Source organism: Pseudochaenichthys georgianus, chromosome 3 (genome assembly GCF_902827115.2).
Source record: "Pseudochaenichthys georgianus chromosome 3, fPseGeo1.2, whole genome shotgun sequence".
NCBI classification, from domain to species: domain Eukaryota; kingdom Metazoa; phylum Chordata; class Actinopteri; order Perciformes; family Channichthyidae; genus Pseudochaenichthys; species Pseudochaenichthys georgianus.
In genome coordinates, this window is record NC_047505.1 from 47,690,632 (window position 1) to 47,708,062 (window position 17,431).

The 17,431-nt window shown below is 39.6% G+C and overlaps 1 protein-coding gene across 1 annotated transcript; it reads right to left on the bottom strand.

The window, feature by feature from the left end:
* Positions 1-1,578: 1,578 nt before the first annotated feature.
* mmp2 (matrix metallopeptidase 2) lies at positions 1,579-16,943 on the bottom strand. Its single transcript, XM_034077148.2, is given in 14 exon segments — positions 1,579-2,212; positions 4,058-4,167; positions 4,395-4,554; positions 5,267-5,403; positions 9,615-9,741; positions 10,158-10,313; positions 10,863-11,036; positions 12,326-12,464; positions 12,466-12,500; positions 13,165-13,338; positions 13,898-14,026; positions 15,124-15,272; positions 16,215-16,441; positions 16,607-16,943. Coding segments are annotated over 13 exon segments (1,773 nt in total). The 5' UTR covers positions 16,394-16,441; positions 16,607-16,943; the 3' UTR covers positions 1,579-2,108.
* Positions 16,944-17,431: the final 488 nt, after the last annotated feature.

Here is a 17,431-nt window from a genome sequence, read left to right on the forward strand (position 1 = left end):
CTAGTTTCAAGATGTGCTATTTGGACATGTTATTACACTTTTAATAGAACATGCACAATATAAAACATTGCTCCCACTTTGCAACAGCAGGGTGCAGGCATAACACATTAATGTAAACTAAAAATAATAATAATAATTCCTTCTTACTCAACTGACTCTAAATGTTATTTGTTTTGTTGCAATACATTTAATAATGCAATATTTCTTCAAGTTTTGTTTTTTAAAAAGTAATGTATTTAATTCCTGTTTTTATCACTTCATTTTTGTAGTTTTAGTGAAACATTTATTTTCATATAAAATGTCTTAAAGTTAGTTTTTATGATTGTATTATGAATTACATTATTATTTTTATTTTGTTGGATTTCATTATCATTTTAATTTATTTGATTATTTTAATTATGATTTAATTAATATTATTTCAAGTAAAAATGTCCACGCCCCTCGGAGGTGTTGGGGGCGTATCCCTCAGGCTGGCCAGCCCGGCAGCCCCTCATCACTCTCTTATTATTATTTTACATATTATTATAATTTTTTGTATTCATTCAATTTGTTTATACTATTCATTGTATTTTTTTCATAATTCTTTATTATTATTATTTGTAATGTATTTAGTAGATGTTGACTTTCTCTTTTTGTAATAACATTTAGTTGTATTGTGTTTTTAGTTGAATGCTTCCTTATACTTCCAATTCACTAACTTGTACTAGGTAATGTTTTACTTTTTACTCCACTTTTATTTTTCAAATGTTGATCAAAACTGGATTAGCTCATAAATAAGATGTTAAGTGTGTGGCAATACATAGTTTAGTATACTTATATATAGAGAGATACATTGTATACTGTATATTACTTTGTGATAATGATTAGTATGTAGGACCTACTTTCACTTATATTTGAATACAGGACCTCTACTTGCAAGAATATGTTTAACAGTTTGGTATTGCTACTTGGTCTCAATAACATGTCCTGGATACTTCTTTCACCACAGGTATGTGGTTGCTGAAATCACATGCTTTTAAAACGTGTAGGCTCATAATGGCATACATAACCCACTTTAATTTTCTTCGCAAGTATAGGATGTTGTTCCTTTGTTTATCACTGATCCATATTATATTGACCATCTTTATTGATGACAGTAACAAAGTGCACAAGCATAAAAACAACACAAAACACAACGGTATTTTTAAAACCCAAGAGAAAAACAGAATATAAAAAAAGAGATTATTAAACAATACTACTGCAGTACTTGTCATGATTCCATCATGCAGCGAACTAATACAGACTCTACGGGCATCCTGTGCCCTTAATCTCCCTGTACCATTAGTGTAGGGAAATGCGGTTGAGCAGTCCCTTTACAGTCCTATACAAAGTGCTAACCAAATGGAGAATAATGTGTGCCTGTGAATACGACTTTCTGACATCCATAAAATGCTAAGTAGTCAGACATAAGCACAGAGAATATAAAATGTATATATATAGGACTATATGCAAAAAACTATCTCTAAAGCACCATCTTCGGTCAAACACATTGTGCAAATTCATTTTTTTTCAATGTATTAAACACACAATGAGAAATCAAATAAAAGTCATACATTTATAAAACTGCACTTAGTAAATTGGACATAGTAAAAGTGATTCAAAGCCAACATCAATTCCTCATATGGGGTCAAACAGCGTTCCAGAATTACATTTGCATAACAACGGCAATATCTCACAGCACAGTATAGCACTGCGTTCAAGGCAGTGTTGACATACCTGATGTCGGAGTTTTTAAAAAACAAATACAAAAGCTATAAAACAATCAAATGGGGAGTACATATTGTAATACATCTGCATCAGCATATAAAACAAAATGTCAACATCAAACAGTATTATATCCAGTTGCATATGTTGCCTGTGCAGAAGGTCCCGAGGTGCCTGTCTACAAAGCAGGAGGCTGGTTATACAGGCTGGAAGGGGCATGTCTCCCACAGAAGCGTGCAGAGTTGCCAGAATAAAAACGTGTGCACTGCGGCCACCTCAAGTTGTGTGCGTTATTATGGCAATGTCCTTATGAGGCCAGATGTCATTACATGATTTAGCTAGTTGTGAGACTCTTTGGAAAATGCTCAACAGCCGAGCCAGTCCTTTGTGATTTCCCCCAACTTGACGATCTTCAAGCTGCTGTCTTCCAGTTTGAAATAGTGGTTGCCTTTGAAGAAGTAGCTGTAATCGTTTGAAACAAGCACAACGTTGTTTAAAAAACGCCTGTGTAAAACAAGGTCAAGCTAACCATGTATAACAGCAACATAATCAAGCTTTAGCATAACCATATAAACCAACAGTCTAATTACATGTAATCAAGGTTTAAAGCCTTACACTGTGTTAAAGCCAATGTTACGCCTCTCTCAGAATCCTGCTAATGGGAGGCATACAGAGGCACCTCTGTAGAGCGGCACAGACTTGCTTTATAGTAATATGTTTGTTCACTATGTGGGGAAGGGGCTACCTGATGCTTACATTCATTTGTGTAAGTTGGGCTAGCAGTTACGGAAAAACCCTTGGTTTTCTGCCATAGTTAAACATCTGCATATCACCTCTAACCTCAAGGATTCATGGCTGACTCCTAAAGGGAAGTTTAATAGTGATGTCATGACAAGAATTGACCACCATACATGTCTTGCATGCAAGTTGCAATGCCCTAAAGCGAACCATGATAATGTGTTTACTTACAGCTCATTAATGCATGAAAGATATACAAAAATCTGCTCCTCCCCCACACTGTTTCTATCAGGCCAAAGATGACTCCCTAACTTCAGAACTGCTCCCTTTTGTCCTGTTTTACTTTGTCAGCTCCCTGAAACTGTTCTTTTCTGGCTAGAATAACATAATTGCTGAGTTGTGGTATATAAGGGGTTTGTATTGACAGAGGCATATTGCCAGAATGTTGATAGAGCTCACTGGATTTCCCTGCAATCTAACCACAAGGAATGCTAGTCTGAAAAGTGTAGATTAGCACCCGGAGCACCAGCTTTAATCAAAGCACCACAACTAATCGTTCCCCTTCGGTCTTCTTCAAAACTCAAACAGAGTTTCAGGCCGAGAATTCCATTTGCTACCTTGTGTCTCAGTCTTTCTGAGAGGGATGTGTACTTTACTGTACAACATATGTAATGTATAAATGATGAGCAGTGTGGTGTTCAGATTGTCACGAAACTATCTAATATATCATTCCAATAACTTGTATATAGACTCGTATTGCCCTATTACTATTGTATTACTTGTAATATAGTATATTTTAATATTGTCTGCTTCTCTGTATTATTGTGTTGCATTGTTGGAGAAGCCTGTGACCTAAGATTTTCAACGACATCATTACTCTGTAGCTATGTGAGTTTGACAATAAAGAACCTTGAACCTTGAACTTTGAAACGATATGGTTCATTTTTAGCCAAGCTAGTGATATGGTCAGACTGGGCTTGAAACCAGTGCTGCTCGGAAGATACAGTTAGACATTTAAATGTATATATGGTGAACATAAGAAAATGGTTTCCAGTAATATTAAAGGTGGGGTAGGTAAGTTTCAGAAACCGGCTCGAGATACACTTTTTGTTATATTCCATGGAATGCTCTTAACATCCCGATAGCAATGAATATCTGAAGTGCTTTGACAAAAAATCCATAAAAAATGTCATCTGTAGAAGCCGTAATACTGTAAAAAGTACAACCAATCCGATTGGTTGGCCTACCTGCCTGTCAGCCTTCCATCGGGGCATAAACTTATCTCGTGCCCTCATTGGTCATGTGCGCGTTCGTGTGTGTTGGAGGAGGGGCTCTATAAGGAAGTGGCAGATTTTCTCCGGTTGTGTATTTTCAAATTCTAGCGATCTCGAGCCGGTTTCTCAAACTTACCTACCCCACCTTTAAGTATGTAAACGACCATGCTTCAAAAACCTCAGTTACGGTTTTGGTCATGGATTCATAACACATGCTGCTAGCTTCTAGTCAAATGTCCCTTCATTCATTCATACCAAGCCTGGAGATTCACAAATGTTGGGATAATACATATTTTTTTTACCAATGCCATTAAGACTGAAGGAAGAGTCGATGTCATCTGGGAGACCATTCCAAGAATCAGCAATAAGTTTTGGGAAGCCAGCGTCCATTGTCTTTGTATCTTCATTGTATCTGTACCCAAAATGAGAGTGGATTTACACAATAATCCTTCAAATTAGTGAAATTACACACACACACACACACCACACACAGAGCTGTTTACAGAGCAGGTCACACACATTGCTAACTACATCCAGACGTAAGTTTTGCAGCTAGAGATTATAACCACAACAGCTCAAGCTACTGTAGGGTGTGTCTGACAACGAACACATTTTTAGATAATCTTTGCCCCTCCTCACCTCCAGAATTGGTCCCCAGCAAACAAGTAAGTCTTCCTGTTCTTCCTGAAGTTGAAGACAGAGTCAATCTTCTCCAGGTCAGTGGGAAGTCCGAAGCTGGAGAGCCTCTTGGGATAGCCTGACTGCAGCGCGTCTGCTTTGTAGACCCACACCTCATTACCTGTGAGCGAAGAGTGAGTAAGTGAAAAGCAGAACCAGGGATACAATAACACTGAAGACATGTGTTTTATTAATCCAAGGTAAGTATGTTAAAACAGAACTGTGTGAGCACGGTAGCATCCCATATTGCTGCAAATATATGAACCAAATGTATTATATCTTAGCATGAGATCTTCATTTAGCCATGGAGGGTGTTATGCGTCTTCTACAGACAAACCAGCCCTGCTGTTGATCTCCTCAAAGCTGATGCATTGTAATGTTCATCAGTATTCAGGAAGGTTTCATAAACCACTAATAACTATGGTCAAATATCTTAAGTGTTTCAGGACTGCACACCGCACTGAAGAGTGCTCAGGCAAAATTCCTGCTTCTCCTAAAGTTTCAGTTTGTAGGAACAATACTGCAAAGCGAAATCAAAATGGTAAAAAAGTGAAGAAACTCTTTATATCTGGACGAGGATATGAAGCATATTAAGAGAGGTCTAAGTCAGCTGACTATCCACAGTTATTCAGCACAGCTTCTATCATATTCTGTTTCTATTATATTATATTTTATTTACTTGTACTATTTTATCTGTTTTATTGTGTTGCACTGTTGGAGGAGCCTGTGACCTAAGATCTTCATTGTCATAACTACACTGTAGCTATGCACACATGACAAGAAAAGCCTTGAAACTTGAACTCCTTGAAACTTTCTTGATTTCTCCAGCATACCTGCGAAGAACACTGTGTTTTCCTCCACTGGGTTTTCATATGCAGCGTCTATCTTGATAGGCAGGTCCGGCCAGTAGGTGGCCACGAGCATCGGGCCGGTGGGTTTGCTTCTGAAGTTTACTGACCTGAACAGGAACCTGGCAGAAAGAGAATGAGTGGGTGAGCGGCTGTACGAGTGAGAGTGGAAGAAGGGCAGAGGGGGATGATGAGGAGGAGGTGGGGGGGAGTGTGTGTATGTGTGTATGTGAGGAGTTTTTAGTGCAAGTGCAGCCACAATGGTCTGATTCATGAGCATCTGGTTCTCGTTAGGACTGAGGCTGCAGACGCCAGCGGAACAAGACCTATCTTGCCTAGATTTCCAATACACAGCTGCACAACAACGGCAGATTCCCAAAGCCTTTTCCACTGACCTATTTTTAAGAAAAATATCAGCCAATTCCCAAAGAATTGTGGTCAGAATTGGAGATGAGACACAACAGACACAAAGTTTTGTAAACATTTGTCAAAAGGAAAGAGGCAACATATTTCAATCTGAACAAACCATCTTCAAATTGCATTATTTTAACAGTGTTCTTGTGGATCGGTGTATCAACAATATCCAGAGGGCTTTTCTGTCTCTTCTTCCTTTCTTTATTACATTTTAAATAAAAAAAAATAAACAAACATCCTGCCTGATGGACGGTTAAAAGGATACACTCACAGGATATAGCCAAGTTGAAGTTAAAGTACCGCACATCAGTTTTCCAAACCATTGCTGAGACTTCGAAATCCAAGTCATCCATTTATCCTGCATGTGTTGTAATCAAAGCAATGTCATACTTGTTGATGACTTGCATTACGATAGAACCATATTGTTACTCTTACAGGAATGTCATCAGCCACGACTTTAACAGGTTTCGTATCGCGCACAAGTTTGACTTCTGGAAAGTTTAGGTAATGTAACTCTAAAACGTGCTAGCTGCTGTTGGGCAACAGATTCAGTGGAAAAGCCAACTGGCAGTTAAGAGGATTGTTCTCTGTACGCTATGAACTCGCCTGCTTTAAAGTTACAATTCTTAAGATTGTCCTGAAATAAAAAAAAACATTATACTATTTATTGACAGCATTTCTTTTACCATAACCCTTCAATATGTCTACATTCACGAGCATATGGTGTCATTAGTATTGGCTACTATATTATTGATGACATCCTCAATGTTCACTTGGTATATACTGCGAGCTGTTTTAGCTACTGCTAATGCAAACATAGTCCTATTGCCATTGCTTTACGTTAAGAGCGTTCAAACATGAGTATTTCTACTGTGAAGCAGCCACTGGAAACCCAATGTGTTGCTCACAATGGTTAGTGCTGAGCGTGATTTTAAATCATTGTTAAAAATGCAATGGTCACAGTCTTTTTCTGGGGATGATTGTTCCTGTTTGAAAGGGAGACATGGAAAAAGAAGAAGCAGCCACAGTGAGCTGTTAAATGAACCGCTGCATGCTGCTCACTCCTCAGCATGTGAAGCAGCTCTGCAGTACTGTGATCTGCTGTTGTGTGGAAAACGACTTGCAATGTCAAATTTGATCAAATCTGATTAGCGATTGTCATTATTTTGGATTGACTTCTTTATCAAAACTATTTGACCGCAGTGGTGTCACCAAATTAACCAGGACTGAAATCTGAAGGGTTACAACTTAAAGAAAAGAATGGACAAACAGTAAATAGCTTCTGGTGGCAACACGCTAGTTTCTAAGCAAATAGCTGCTTCCTTGCAACAGACCTAGTCAGTCGGCTGGCCACACTGTTTCTATGCGTCTTTATAATAATTGCTTTCTCCTTAAGCCTCCAGACAGGCCGGCACAGTTTTATGCTGAGCTCAGGGAGTGCCATACATATTACCATTCAGTCATGTCGAGATGTGTCCTACTGTACATTATAAATATGCTGATCCAGAAAGAAAATACTTCATTTTTAGAGAGTCAAGTGAGCATTGGCCCTGGGGCACAGAGGGAAACTTTTTGTTTCTACAGCTATAAAATGTATCTAGTGTTAGAACTGTACAGTTCAAAAACCTGATATTGCCTCCTACATATTACTTGATATTCAAATATCAACTCAAGAATTGCTTGAACATATCACACAGCCGTGTATGGTTAAATAAGGGTGGAACAGTCAGATGCTGATTTTGCACAACACAAATCATTTTGGGGTAAAGCAACTGTTAAAGGGGCATTACTATGCTTTTAGGCGTTTGACCTTTCACGTACTGTGTTACATACTGTAGGTTTATGTGCATGTAAATGGTCCGCAAAGGCTCAAATCCCTCCTGAAACACCCCCCCCCCCCCACACCTGAAACGCCTCCATTGGAATCATTTGTTTACTTCCTTAACATTGTGACATCACTATGTGACACTCGAGCTTGTATTGGCTAGCGCTCCAACACATTGTACGTGATAGGCTAAGGGGCGGGACATCTCTAAGCTGTTGATCAATCAGAGCAGACTGGGCTCTGGTTTCAGACAGAGGGTGAAAAGAGATGCTGCAGCACAGGCAGTATGAGAAAAATAAAGACCTTTAGAACAATAAAGCATGTAAACATGTCACAGGAGAGGCACAAAATACAAATATGAACCTGAAAATAAGCTTTATGTCCTAAATAAATCAACAAAAGTTAGAGTAAAGCCCTGCATGACAACTTAGTAATCAGTCTGGCAGTGGCTCAGCACTCTGAGCCGTAGGGTCGCCGGTTCAAGTCCCCGAACAGACCTAAATATGGAGTGTGGACTTCTACTTGGAGAGGTCCCAGTTCACCTCCTGCCCTGCCGTGGTGCCCTTGAGCAAGGCACCGGACATCCCCCTTCCCCCCTCACTCCCATTGCTCCCCGGGCGCTGTACAATAGCTGCCCACTGCTCCTAGTACCAGACTCCTGGCACTATGGGTTAAAAGCAGAGAACACATGTCACTGTGTGTGCTGTGTGCTCTGCATGTGTGACCATTAAAGAGGGTTTCATCCCTCCATATTCTTCTTCTAATTCTTGACAAATTCCACCTAATGTACATGGCAGGTGAATTTGCCTTTCCTCACATGCTGCAAATGATTGCTCTGGATTATGATAGAAGTACATCTGTAGTGGTGAAGTGTCTTGACTCAAATAAAATATACGGACTATAAGAAATATCATAGCTTCAAAAGCACCTCATGCATGTTGGCATCCATGTGCATCCAATAATGATCAGAAACGGCCATGCCGAAGTTTGTCTGTGCTTCCTCTGACGAGCACTGTCCATGTGTGTGTCAGAGCGCCACAGGAGGTGAAAAGTCAATCTGCATTGAAGCAGGACTTGTGAGCAGGAGTGTGGCTCTTTCTAACCCAAGGTTCTCAGAGAGGAAAACCCAGTCAACTGAATGACTACACTCTTTGGTACGGAGGTATGCTGGCCTGTTTGCTTTGGACACACTTATGGCCATGACAGATATACAGCTCTGTTAATCCTGAACAACCCTAGGAGTCCATGTTATAGCACAGCTGGAAGCATTAACACATCATAACTGACAAGGTCACTGTTTGAGTTTTCTATAAGTTCCTTTTCAACCACTTTTTGGTTTTAAGTAACTTTTAGGAGCCTTTATAAGTAGCTAAATTCAGCTGTTGTGATGTAAATGTTTACTTGACTACGTGAACATCCACTGACTCGCAAAGACTGTTGACGAATTCATATCACTTCTCTTCTATGCACGGTCAGCAAGTACACACAGTGAGCTTACAACACTTTACATTCCCTGGCGCCATTGGAGAGCACTGCCTGTAGACTGTGTTTATGAATGATGACTATTTTGGTTGGCACTGCCATCGAGAGGCAGTTTGTTTGTCCCTCCTACTAATTGTCATATCATGAAACAAGCATCTAATTCCCAATCTTTAAGTGGCACACATTTGCAATACGGTAAACTATGATCAACAAGAAACCTCATGTCAAACTGCTCATTGTATGTGGGCAAATGTTGATCAAATCTGACTTGTGAAGGCTGCCTTATTTCACTTGCGAAATCATAAAGCCAGAAGTAGACTGTTGGGTTTCGTTTGTCTATCTTCCAATGGATCAAGGACAGGAAATGTAACCAGCCGTTGGCAGTGCTTGCAAGATTCAAGAGAGTAAACCATGGACTTCATCATGTCTTCATGACCCAGAGAGCAAATAAAAGATAGCTAGCATAATCAAACAAGATGGGTAAGAACTTTGATTGTGTTATGGATTCATTGTCAGTGCTCTACCACATGTGGTCTTAATGTAGCATATGCTCAGTTGCTGACATCTCATTTAGGGCAATCAATACTGTGACCTTTTGTTTCATTGGATTACCTGTCCTTGAAGAAGAAGGTCTCTCCTCTGATTTGTGCTACAGCATCAAAGACAACTGGCTCTTTACAGATGTCCATTGGAGTGACTGGACCCTGGGTGGGAGACAAAGGCTTGTCTGTCGACGCACCTGTTTATAAGAGAGTTTACAAATTACAGCAATTCATCTTTCATCAAGGGGTGATTACACACTCACTGTACATAAGCCTTTCCTTGCTTCTTACAAGAAAGAAAACATACCCCAAGACCTCCGTGAGTCCAGTCCCGCCTCAAAACCCACCTCTTCAACTCTGTATATCCATAAGCCCCGCCTTTCAATCAACTTCCTCCTGACTGCTTTTTCTGTTTTGTTGTTTTTGTTTGTTTTTGCCTGTCCTTGTTTGTCTACCCTCCCTCATAATGTAAAGCGTCTTTGGGTTCTAGAAAAGCGCTATAGAAATATAATTTTTTTATTATTATTATTATACCGGTACTTGTATTGTTTTGTTCTAGGGTTAGGCTTGATCCCTGTGCAGGAAACTAGCCACAGATAACATTTCATCTCACCGTAAAGCTCCTGGATGCCGTTGATGTCATCATTAGAAAGTCTGAAGTCTTTAGTGTAAGTGTAGACGGGGGCCATCAATGCTCCGGGGTCCTGAGAGTGCTCCAAGCCAAGGGCATGACCAAACTCATGAGCGGCCACCAGGAACAAACTGTAGCCTGGGAACAAGCAGCACAAAGAGACAATGTTGACTGTCCTGTTCACAAAGCAATGATACTGTACAGTGGGAGTTGGTCATTAGATCATATGAAGAGGTTGTTTCTGTGTTTAAATACGTTCTGGCCGGGGCATGATGTTGGGACACATCAAAGTCAACTTTATTGTCAATCTTTCAGTTTGAGTGTACAGACAGAGAGATCGAAATACCGTTTCCCACAAACCTGAATACAAAAATACAAATATATATAAAAATATGTATGCAAATATGTATATACCTATATATACACAATCAAAGACACATGTATACATATGCACACATTAAGACCTACATAAAAGCACAACAATCAATATATACAAAATAACACTCACTTCAATATCTTTGAGATTTTGAGAATTAGTGCAAAAACTGTCCGTAGTAGCGTAAAAAAAAAAGGTAGCCTTATGTTTCTTGAGAGTGCCAAAAAACTTAAGTTTTTAATTGAATCAAAACTATTCAGACTGACACAATAGAGCTGACCCCTACGAACTGTCCCAATGACTTTTCCTACCTTGGTCAGGACAGAAACCCCATTTGCTGTCTTCATCGTAGCTCTTGGTGGAGGAGCACCACATCTTGCCATCACTGCGCCCAGATTGAAGTACACGCCTCATAGGGTCACCCAAGAAAGTGAAGTGGAAGATGCAGGGGCTTCCCTCTGCATTTCCTCCAACGGTGGACATGGCTAGGGGGAGAAACAAAAGTGAACTGAAGAAGTGAAACGTGTAGTAAACTGAGTCAATTGATATGCCAGAATATATCCTCAAAACAGTTTGTATTGTGAAAAAGCACAGATGGTATTGAAAACAGCATCATGAAAGCCACTGGCACACACACATCAATATCTAATCAACTGGGTCCAAAACCAACAAGCACCCGCCCAAATTGATTTTCTTTCAAAGAGAGATCGTTTCAATCTGGCAAGACTGGTTGAGTGCAGTTTTTTTTAATAATAATTTCTTATTCAGCACAAGGTAGCGCACGCAGCTTTACAACAAAGCTACTTTCCTAACCAATTAGTACCCGATGAAAGCTCCAGTGGTCGTATGTCTCTCCGTCTATCCCCCCATCCTACTTCACTACCTCAAAACTAAAGCCAGTCCCTCTGACAGAATGGAAAATAAGCCCTGCCACTGCACATTAAAATACTTTCACAGCCACTCAGCAGACCGCGAGCAAGACCGAAAACCCCAGCTTAAGCATTCTTGTAAACCAACACACGGCAGGGCACCATATACTGCACACCAAAGACAGTAAAACACACTGTATACAGCGAGCACATGACCCTTAAACAGGACTTCTGTTGTGACATTCCGGGAATGTTCAAAGTGGAAACTTCCCAAGGGAATTAACAGTATAATATGGAAATATAGGGTTTTAGACAATTTTTTAAGGTTGTATTGTATGTTTGTAGAGAAATTACATGGTATTTATCCAAACAATAAGTGTCCATAATCCATTAATTAGCCCAAAAAAACAATAATTTGTTTAATACATAGGCTAAAATGTAAAACATGCCAGCAAGCTAGCAAGTTGGGGAAAGGTAACATAAAGATTACAGACGAAAATGTGGGCTTTTTTGCAGACTTGTGGTTTAAAGTGAACAACAAATAAATGTTTTACCATTACATTTGAATGAAAATATATTCCCTAAAACCCCTCAATTAGCATGCTGATTCAAGCTACACAATAATGCTAACGGCTAGCTAGCAAACAACAAGCAAAAGTTGTTAACAAGTGACAAGAGTTGCTTTTGTATGTGTAGGTCTGTTTTCCCCAAAATAGACTAAGTTAGCTTTTCAAAAGGTAACATTTTATATTGAAATTGAGATGAATTCCTCCGATTAACTTCCCTTGGATGGCTTCCAGAAAATAAGAAAAAGACAATGCAGGCTATACAAAAGTACTCATTTAAAGGTTCTCTGCTTATTCGGGTAGGGACCATAGTTCCAGGCAGTAGAAGACACCACTCACCAGTCTCAGGGCAGAACCCGAAGGACGTGTCCACATCAAAGTTGTCAGTGGTGGCACACCAGCGGTAACCATCATCCCTGCCTTCAGTCGTGCATGAATCATACTTTTCTCCCTGAAAGATGAAGGGGAATTTACATGCAGCGCCCCTCTGCGTTTCCAGCAATGGTGAATAGTACTGTGAAACAAACAAAGACAAAAGGTGTTATCGAGAAAAATAATAAAAATGTATTAAATGTGTTCAATGCTTACAAAGCATTTGCTCCAATTCCTACATGGTCCCTACAATAAATCAGACCCTTTAACCCCTGGGGGATGATGCAAGACAATGTGTTCAAAGAAAAGGGGAAGGTTATATAAAAAAAGATGGAATGGGACTTTTTTACATAAAAGAAAAAAAGCGAAACAAAACAGACGGCTCCAGTACAAACAGGCCTCACTCGTGTTCTCAACTCGGTACATGTGTACTTTGGCGTTGTAATGGGCATGTAATCATGTTAGTACCATGGACAGCAATACAACACAGATAAACAAAATGTTTAACAAAGCCCAGTGTTGTAAAGTGGGGCAGCGACTTGGAAAAGAGATATTCCATAATCCATTCCAAGCGAAAAACAACTCTTTCCTGGCATACTGCTCAACCTACTTTCTTTCTGTCCATAATCAGCAGAAAAGCTTTGAATAAAACTGGTTTGAAGTTTTGCTTCGACAGTATAAAAGACACTGCTTCAATTTCAGCCTGGATGCACGTAGGGGATGCAACCACTGAGGTCAAGTGGGGCCACAAAATAAACACTACAGCAAATGTGTTAGAAGGAAACAAGAAGACAGGAAATACTTACATTCATGAGGGCAGAAGCCATATTTGCCATCTTCTTCAAAGTTGTAAGTGGTGGAGCACCACAGGAAGCCGTCGTCTCGACCCTGAGCTGTGCAGCTTTTGTATTCAGTGCCCATGAACATGAAGGGGAATTTACAGAACTCCCCATCAGCATTGCCGAACTTCACCTTCACCACTGTTGAAAAGATTAAGGATCATATTGACATATTTTATTTTAACTCCCTTACACAATACAAAAGCAATGATATGGTCTACATGTATTGTAGTAAATTGGATAAAACTTCCCAAAGCACTGATAAAATAGGAAATGTCTCTGTGCCATGAGAATGGGAAAATAGGTTTATAGATTACTTCTGCAGAAATGATTAATTCAGCTGATAGGATTCTGGATAATGGGAAGTGCATGAAACTATCTGGGTCAATATGTGCAAAAACAAATGCCTGCAAAGGGGATTTATTTTTCTATTCAGCTTCCAGATGGCTGAGGACTGAGGTTTGTCATATCTAGTGCCAGAAAGTTCAGGCAAAGTTAAGAACATTAAACAAAGTATTTGAAAGTCAAATGTATTATCAGAGTCATTTTTTGCGTAGGTATGCCCGGTAAGCTCAACCTATACTTTGTGTCCAACAAAAAGATTGAATACGGATTTGAAAAAAACACTTACTTAGCAATATGTACACAAATCGATACAAATGATAGGAGGTTATACAATAAGCTTTTCTTTCCCCATTACCTTGGCCATCTCCCAGCGACCACTGCTCATCATCATCAAAGTGAGAGTCTCCGCCAATTCCTGGTCCCGGAGCAAAGGCATGAGCCAAGAGGCCGTCTTTGCCGTCGAAAGGGTAACCGTCTCCATGCTCTGTGGGTTAACATTAGTCCATATTAACACGTTAGACACATATCAGATGGAACCGCTTTGTAGAAATTAGCAAGGATATACGTGTCAAGAGAAACTATTTTGAAGAGGAAATACTAAAATAACATTTGGGGAGTATATTTCTTACACCATGCAACATTTGTGTGTGTGTGCATTAAATCAATAAAATATTCCTTGTTACTTTTCTTACCAAAAAACAACAGTTTCACATCTCCTGAAGTGGTTATTTCTTGTTTGGTGTTTCACTATAATTGTCAGATTCCTTCTTGCCACTGTCCCCTCCGGCTGCCAGATTGATATTATGACACTGTGTAAATGTGAAATGTGTGTTTTGGTTGGAACAACTGAAATGACTTGAGTGAAGAGGTGTTACTAAAATATAGGTTGGAGGTGTAGTCACTGTAATAACATGTATGTTATTGCTCCTTCAGCATACGCCAGTGAACTTTGGTTCAACTGTGTATCTTCTTGGAAGTGGAAAGCAACTTCATGTTGAAGGTCAGCTGGAACTCTTTACCCGTCCATATCATTATAAAGTCAATGTGAACTGTGCCTGTGGCTATGTATGCAATGCATATATTATTATGTACACTTATTTGTATTTACTTTTGTTTGGCCTTAGGATGGCGATAATTGGATGACCATTTTAGTTTTCATTTCATACAGCGCTGTAAATTGCATGAAATTATGAGCCGTTTGTTTTAATTTTGTTGTATGTTTATGTATGTTGTATGTGTGTGTGAGGACCCAGGAAGAATAGCCAATGCTCATGCTAGTGCTGATGGGGATCTTAATAAAGACATGTAACCAAAATGTGTTTTTGTTGTGCTCAGATCATTGAGTTTGAACCTGTAATACCGTGCCACATAAAGACAACTTAGTATGTAGGCAGGCATGGACTGATGTTCCCCGTATCCCAACAAAAGTGATCAAAACAGTTACTAAGATGAAGGTTTTTTTAAAGTCACATGGAAACATTTCACTATAAAATAAACCTATTCTTAAAGAAATTTCAGTTGCAGATGATGGTGTTTAAAGCAATATCTATAAATGTTTTTTTATCTTTATACATGGCATACCATTGCGGCCAAAATTAATCATGATGTCAGCCTCTCCGTCCATTAAGCGTTCGAATGTGAGTGGGGTGACGTCGCTCCACACTTTGAAAGCTCTGAAGAAAGCATCATTAATGACTCCCTCGTCCAGGTCGGGGCTGTATCCAAGGATTCTACAAAGTTCACAGAGTCAGAGTCAGATTCATTGAAAAGGAATGTCTGTAATCGGGAAAGTGATGATGGCTTGTATATGTCATGTTAAGAAAAGCGTGTAGAATTATCTTTAAATCTATTTTGCCAACATCTGATCATGGAAAATACTGGTAAAAACATCTGGTGAAAATGGATTATGAAACCGTTTTCAACCACAAGCCCTGTTGTACAGTATGAACAACTACATCTAAGATCTCTAAGTTGCTGTTGACTTTAGCTCCCAGTCCTTCTTCCAAACACACAAGCAGACAACCGCTGATATAAATAATAAACCCATTCCACATTGTTGTACTGTAACCCTCAAGCAGCACGAAAACAAAAGACCTGACACATACTGTGTAGGAATGCTGGTGTAAGCAAGACACAAGATGCAAGGGCGCAATTACTGTGTGGATGGCGGTGGGGTGGGCGGGGGGTCAGGCGGGGCCAAGCTGTGGTCCATCTCTAGAAACAAACAGACTCTGGCTTTGTTTTTATACTTTTGATCACTAATCAAAAGCAGCTTCAGGAATTATGTTCAAACTGTAGGGATATTGAGTGACTCAGACATATTTCAAGTAGTTTCTCAATACTTACGGTTGGATTTACGGGAAGTAGTTGGGTGGGGTAAACTCATTTCAACTTTGGCAAACACTATACCGTATATTATAATGTACTGATGTGGTTTTACATGCAATGCATATCAAAAAACCTCGGCGAAGGTGTTATCTTATTGCCTTTCATGGGCCATACTGCTTAAAACTTCCATGATGTCATTTTTACGAGTATTACTAAGTTAGTTAGAATTTATTGGGACCCACTCCCATTATAAAACCCCCCTTGCAGGATGCAGTGTATCTCTTAAAGTGCAAGATAATCCAATGCTTGCTCAGTAAAGGTGTAGGTAAAGTTAATTCTCTGACCTGTAAGTAATGTCTTTTTTCTGCCACATGGGTTTCCTGTGGAAGAATTGGTAATTGGCCACATCTGGGACGCCGCAGCGGGGCTTTTTCATGATATCCACAGTTTTGGGGTCAATCTCTCCAGTTTCTTGCAGAGAGAAGAACTTTTGCATTTTCTTCAGGGTGTCCTTGAGCACCATGAGGTTACATCTGTCTTGTGGGCATCCATAAAACTTATTCAGATAGTGCTTAAGGAGAAAAGAAGACAAACAAATGGTTAAACTCTTCTGAAATAGGCAAAGTATTCATATGAAATGATTGCAATACTTAAATGCAATATATATACCCAGCACTTTACAGTTGACTGACCCAGTAAGTACGTTTTTGAAAAAAAGAACAAGCAATAAACTTACCAGAGCAACTTCTTTGTCTGTTCTGGGAGTATCGTCTCCTGGAAACCTGATAATAGGCGAAGGGGCAGCATATGTTGATTGAAAAAGCCATGAACTGAAACAAAAACACTTTGAGAACAATCCGACGACAGCTGAATATCATCGAAGAGCCCATTTTCACACAAAAACAAGCTTTGGGAAATGCCGTTCGCTCTGAGTTGCACTTCTTTCCCCCTTCAGCTTGTATTGCTTCTGCTGCTCTGCAGGGTTTTTTTCTCCTCAACGGGACATCCTGCACCTCGGCTCTATGAACTTTCTCAGTTCTGCTTGCACATGCACTTTTCTCCCGAGAGCTTTCTGCGCACGCTCCAGGTTGAGAAATAGGAGCAATCAAACACAGGAATTATTTCACCATTACTCATGTGGGTGACTTATCACTCGGCGTCTTTAAAAAACACGAGTTAGATAGCCTACTCTTGGAATTAAAAAGTATCTGTCCAGAAATGACACTTCATTGCTGTTGTGAGCCTACATATTTCGACATCACGCCCCTTTTGAGAACTAAATGTTGCAGAAATTATTGGAAGTGATATTCCATCATGGTTGATGCAAATAATGTAACCGTAAACTACGTGCATTTTTTTAACATATTGCTTGATTTGAATTCAACTAATATGTGGGCACAGGCTATGTTATTGCAGTTGGTTTGGTGAGTAACTTATATTGATTGCATTTATGATGTACTTATTTACATTTAAAATGACCTGTCAGTGTGTCTCTACTTCTTCAGTAGTAGAGACACACAGACGCCCAGCTGCAGACAGGCCAACGTTATGTAAAGGGTTA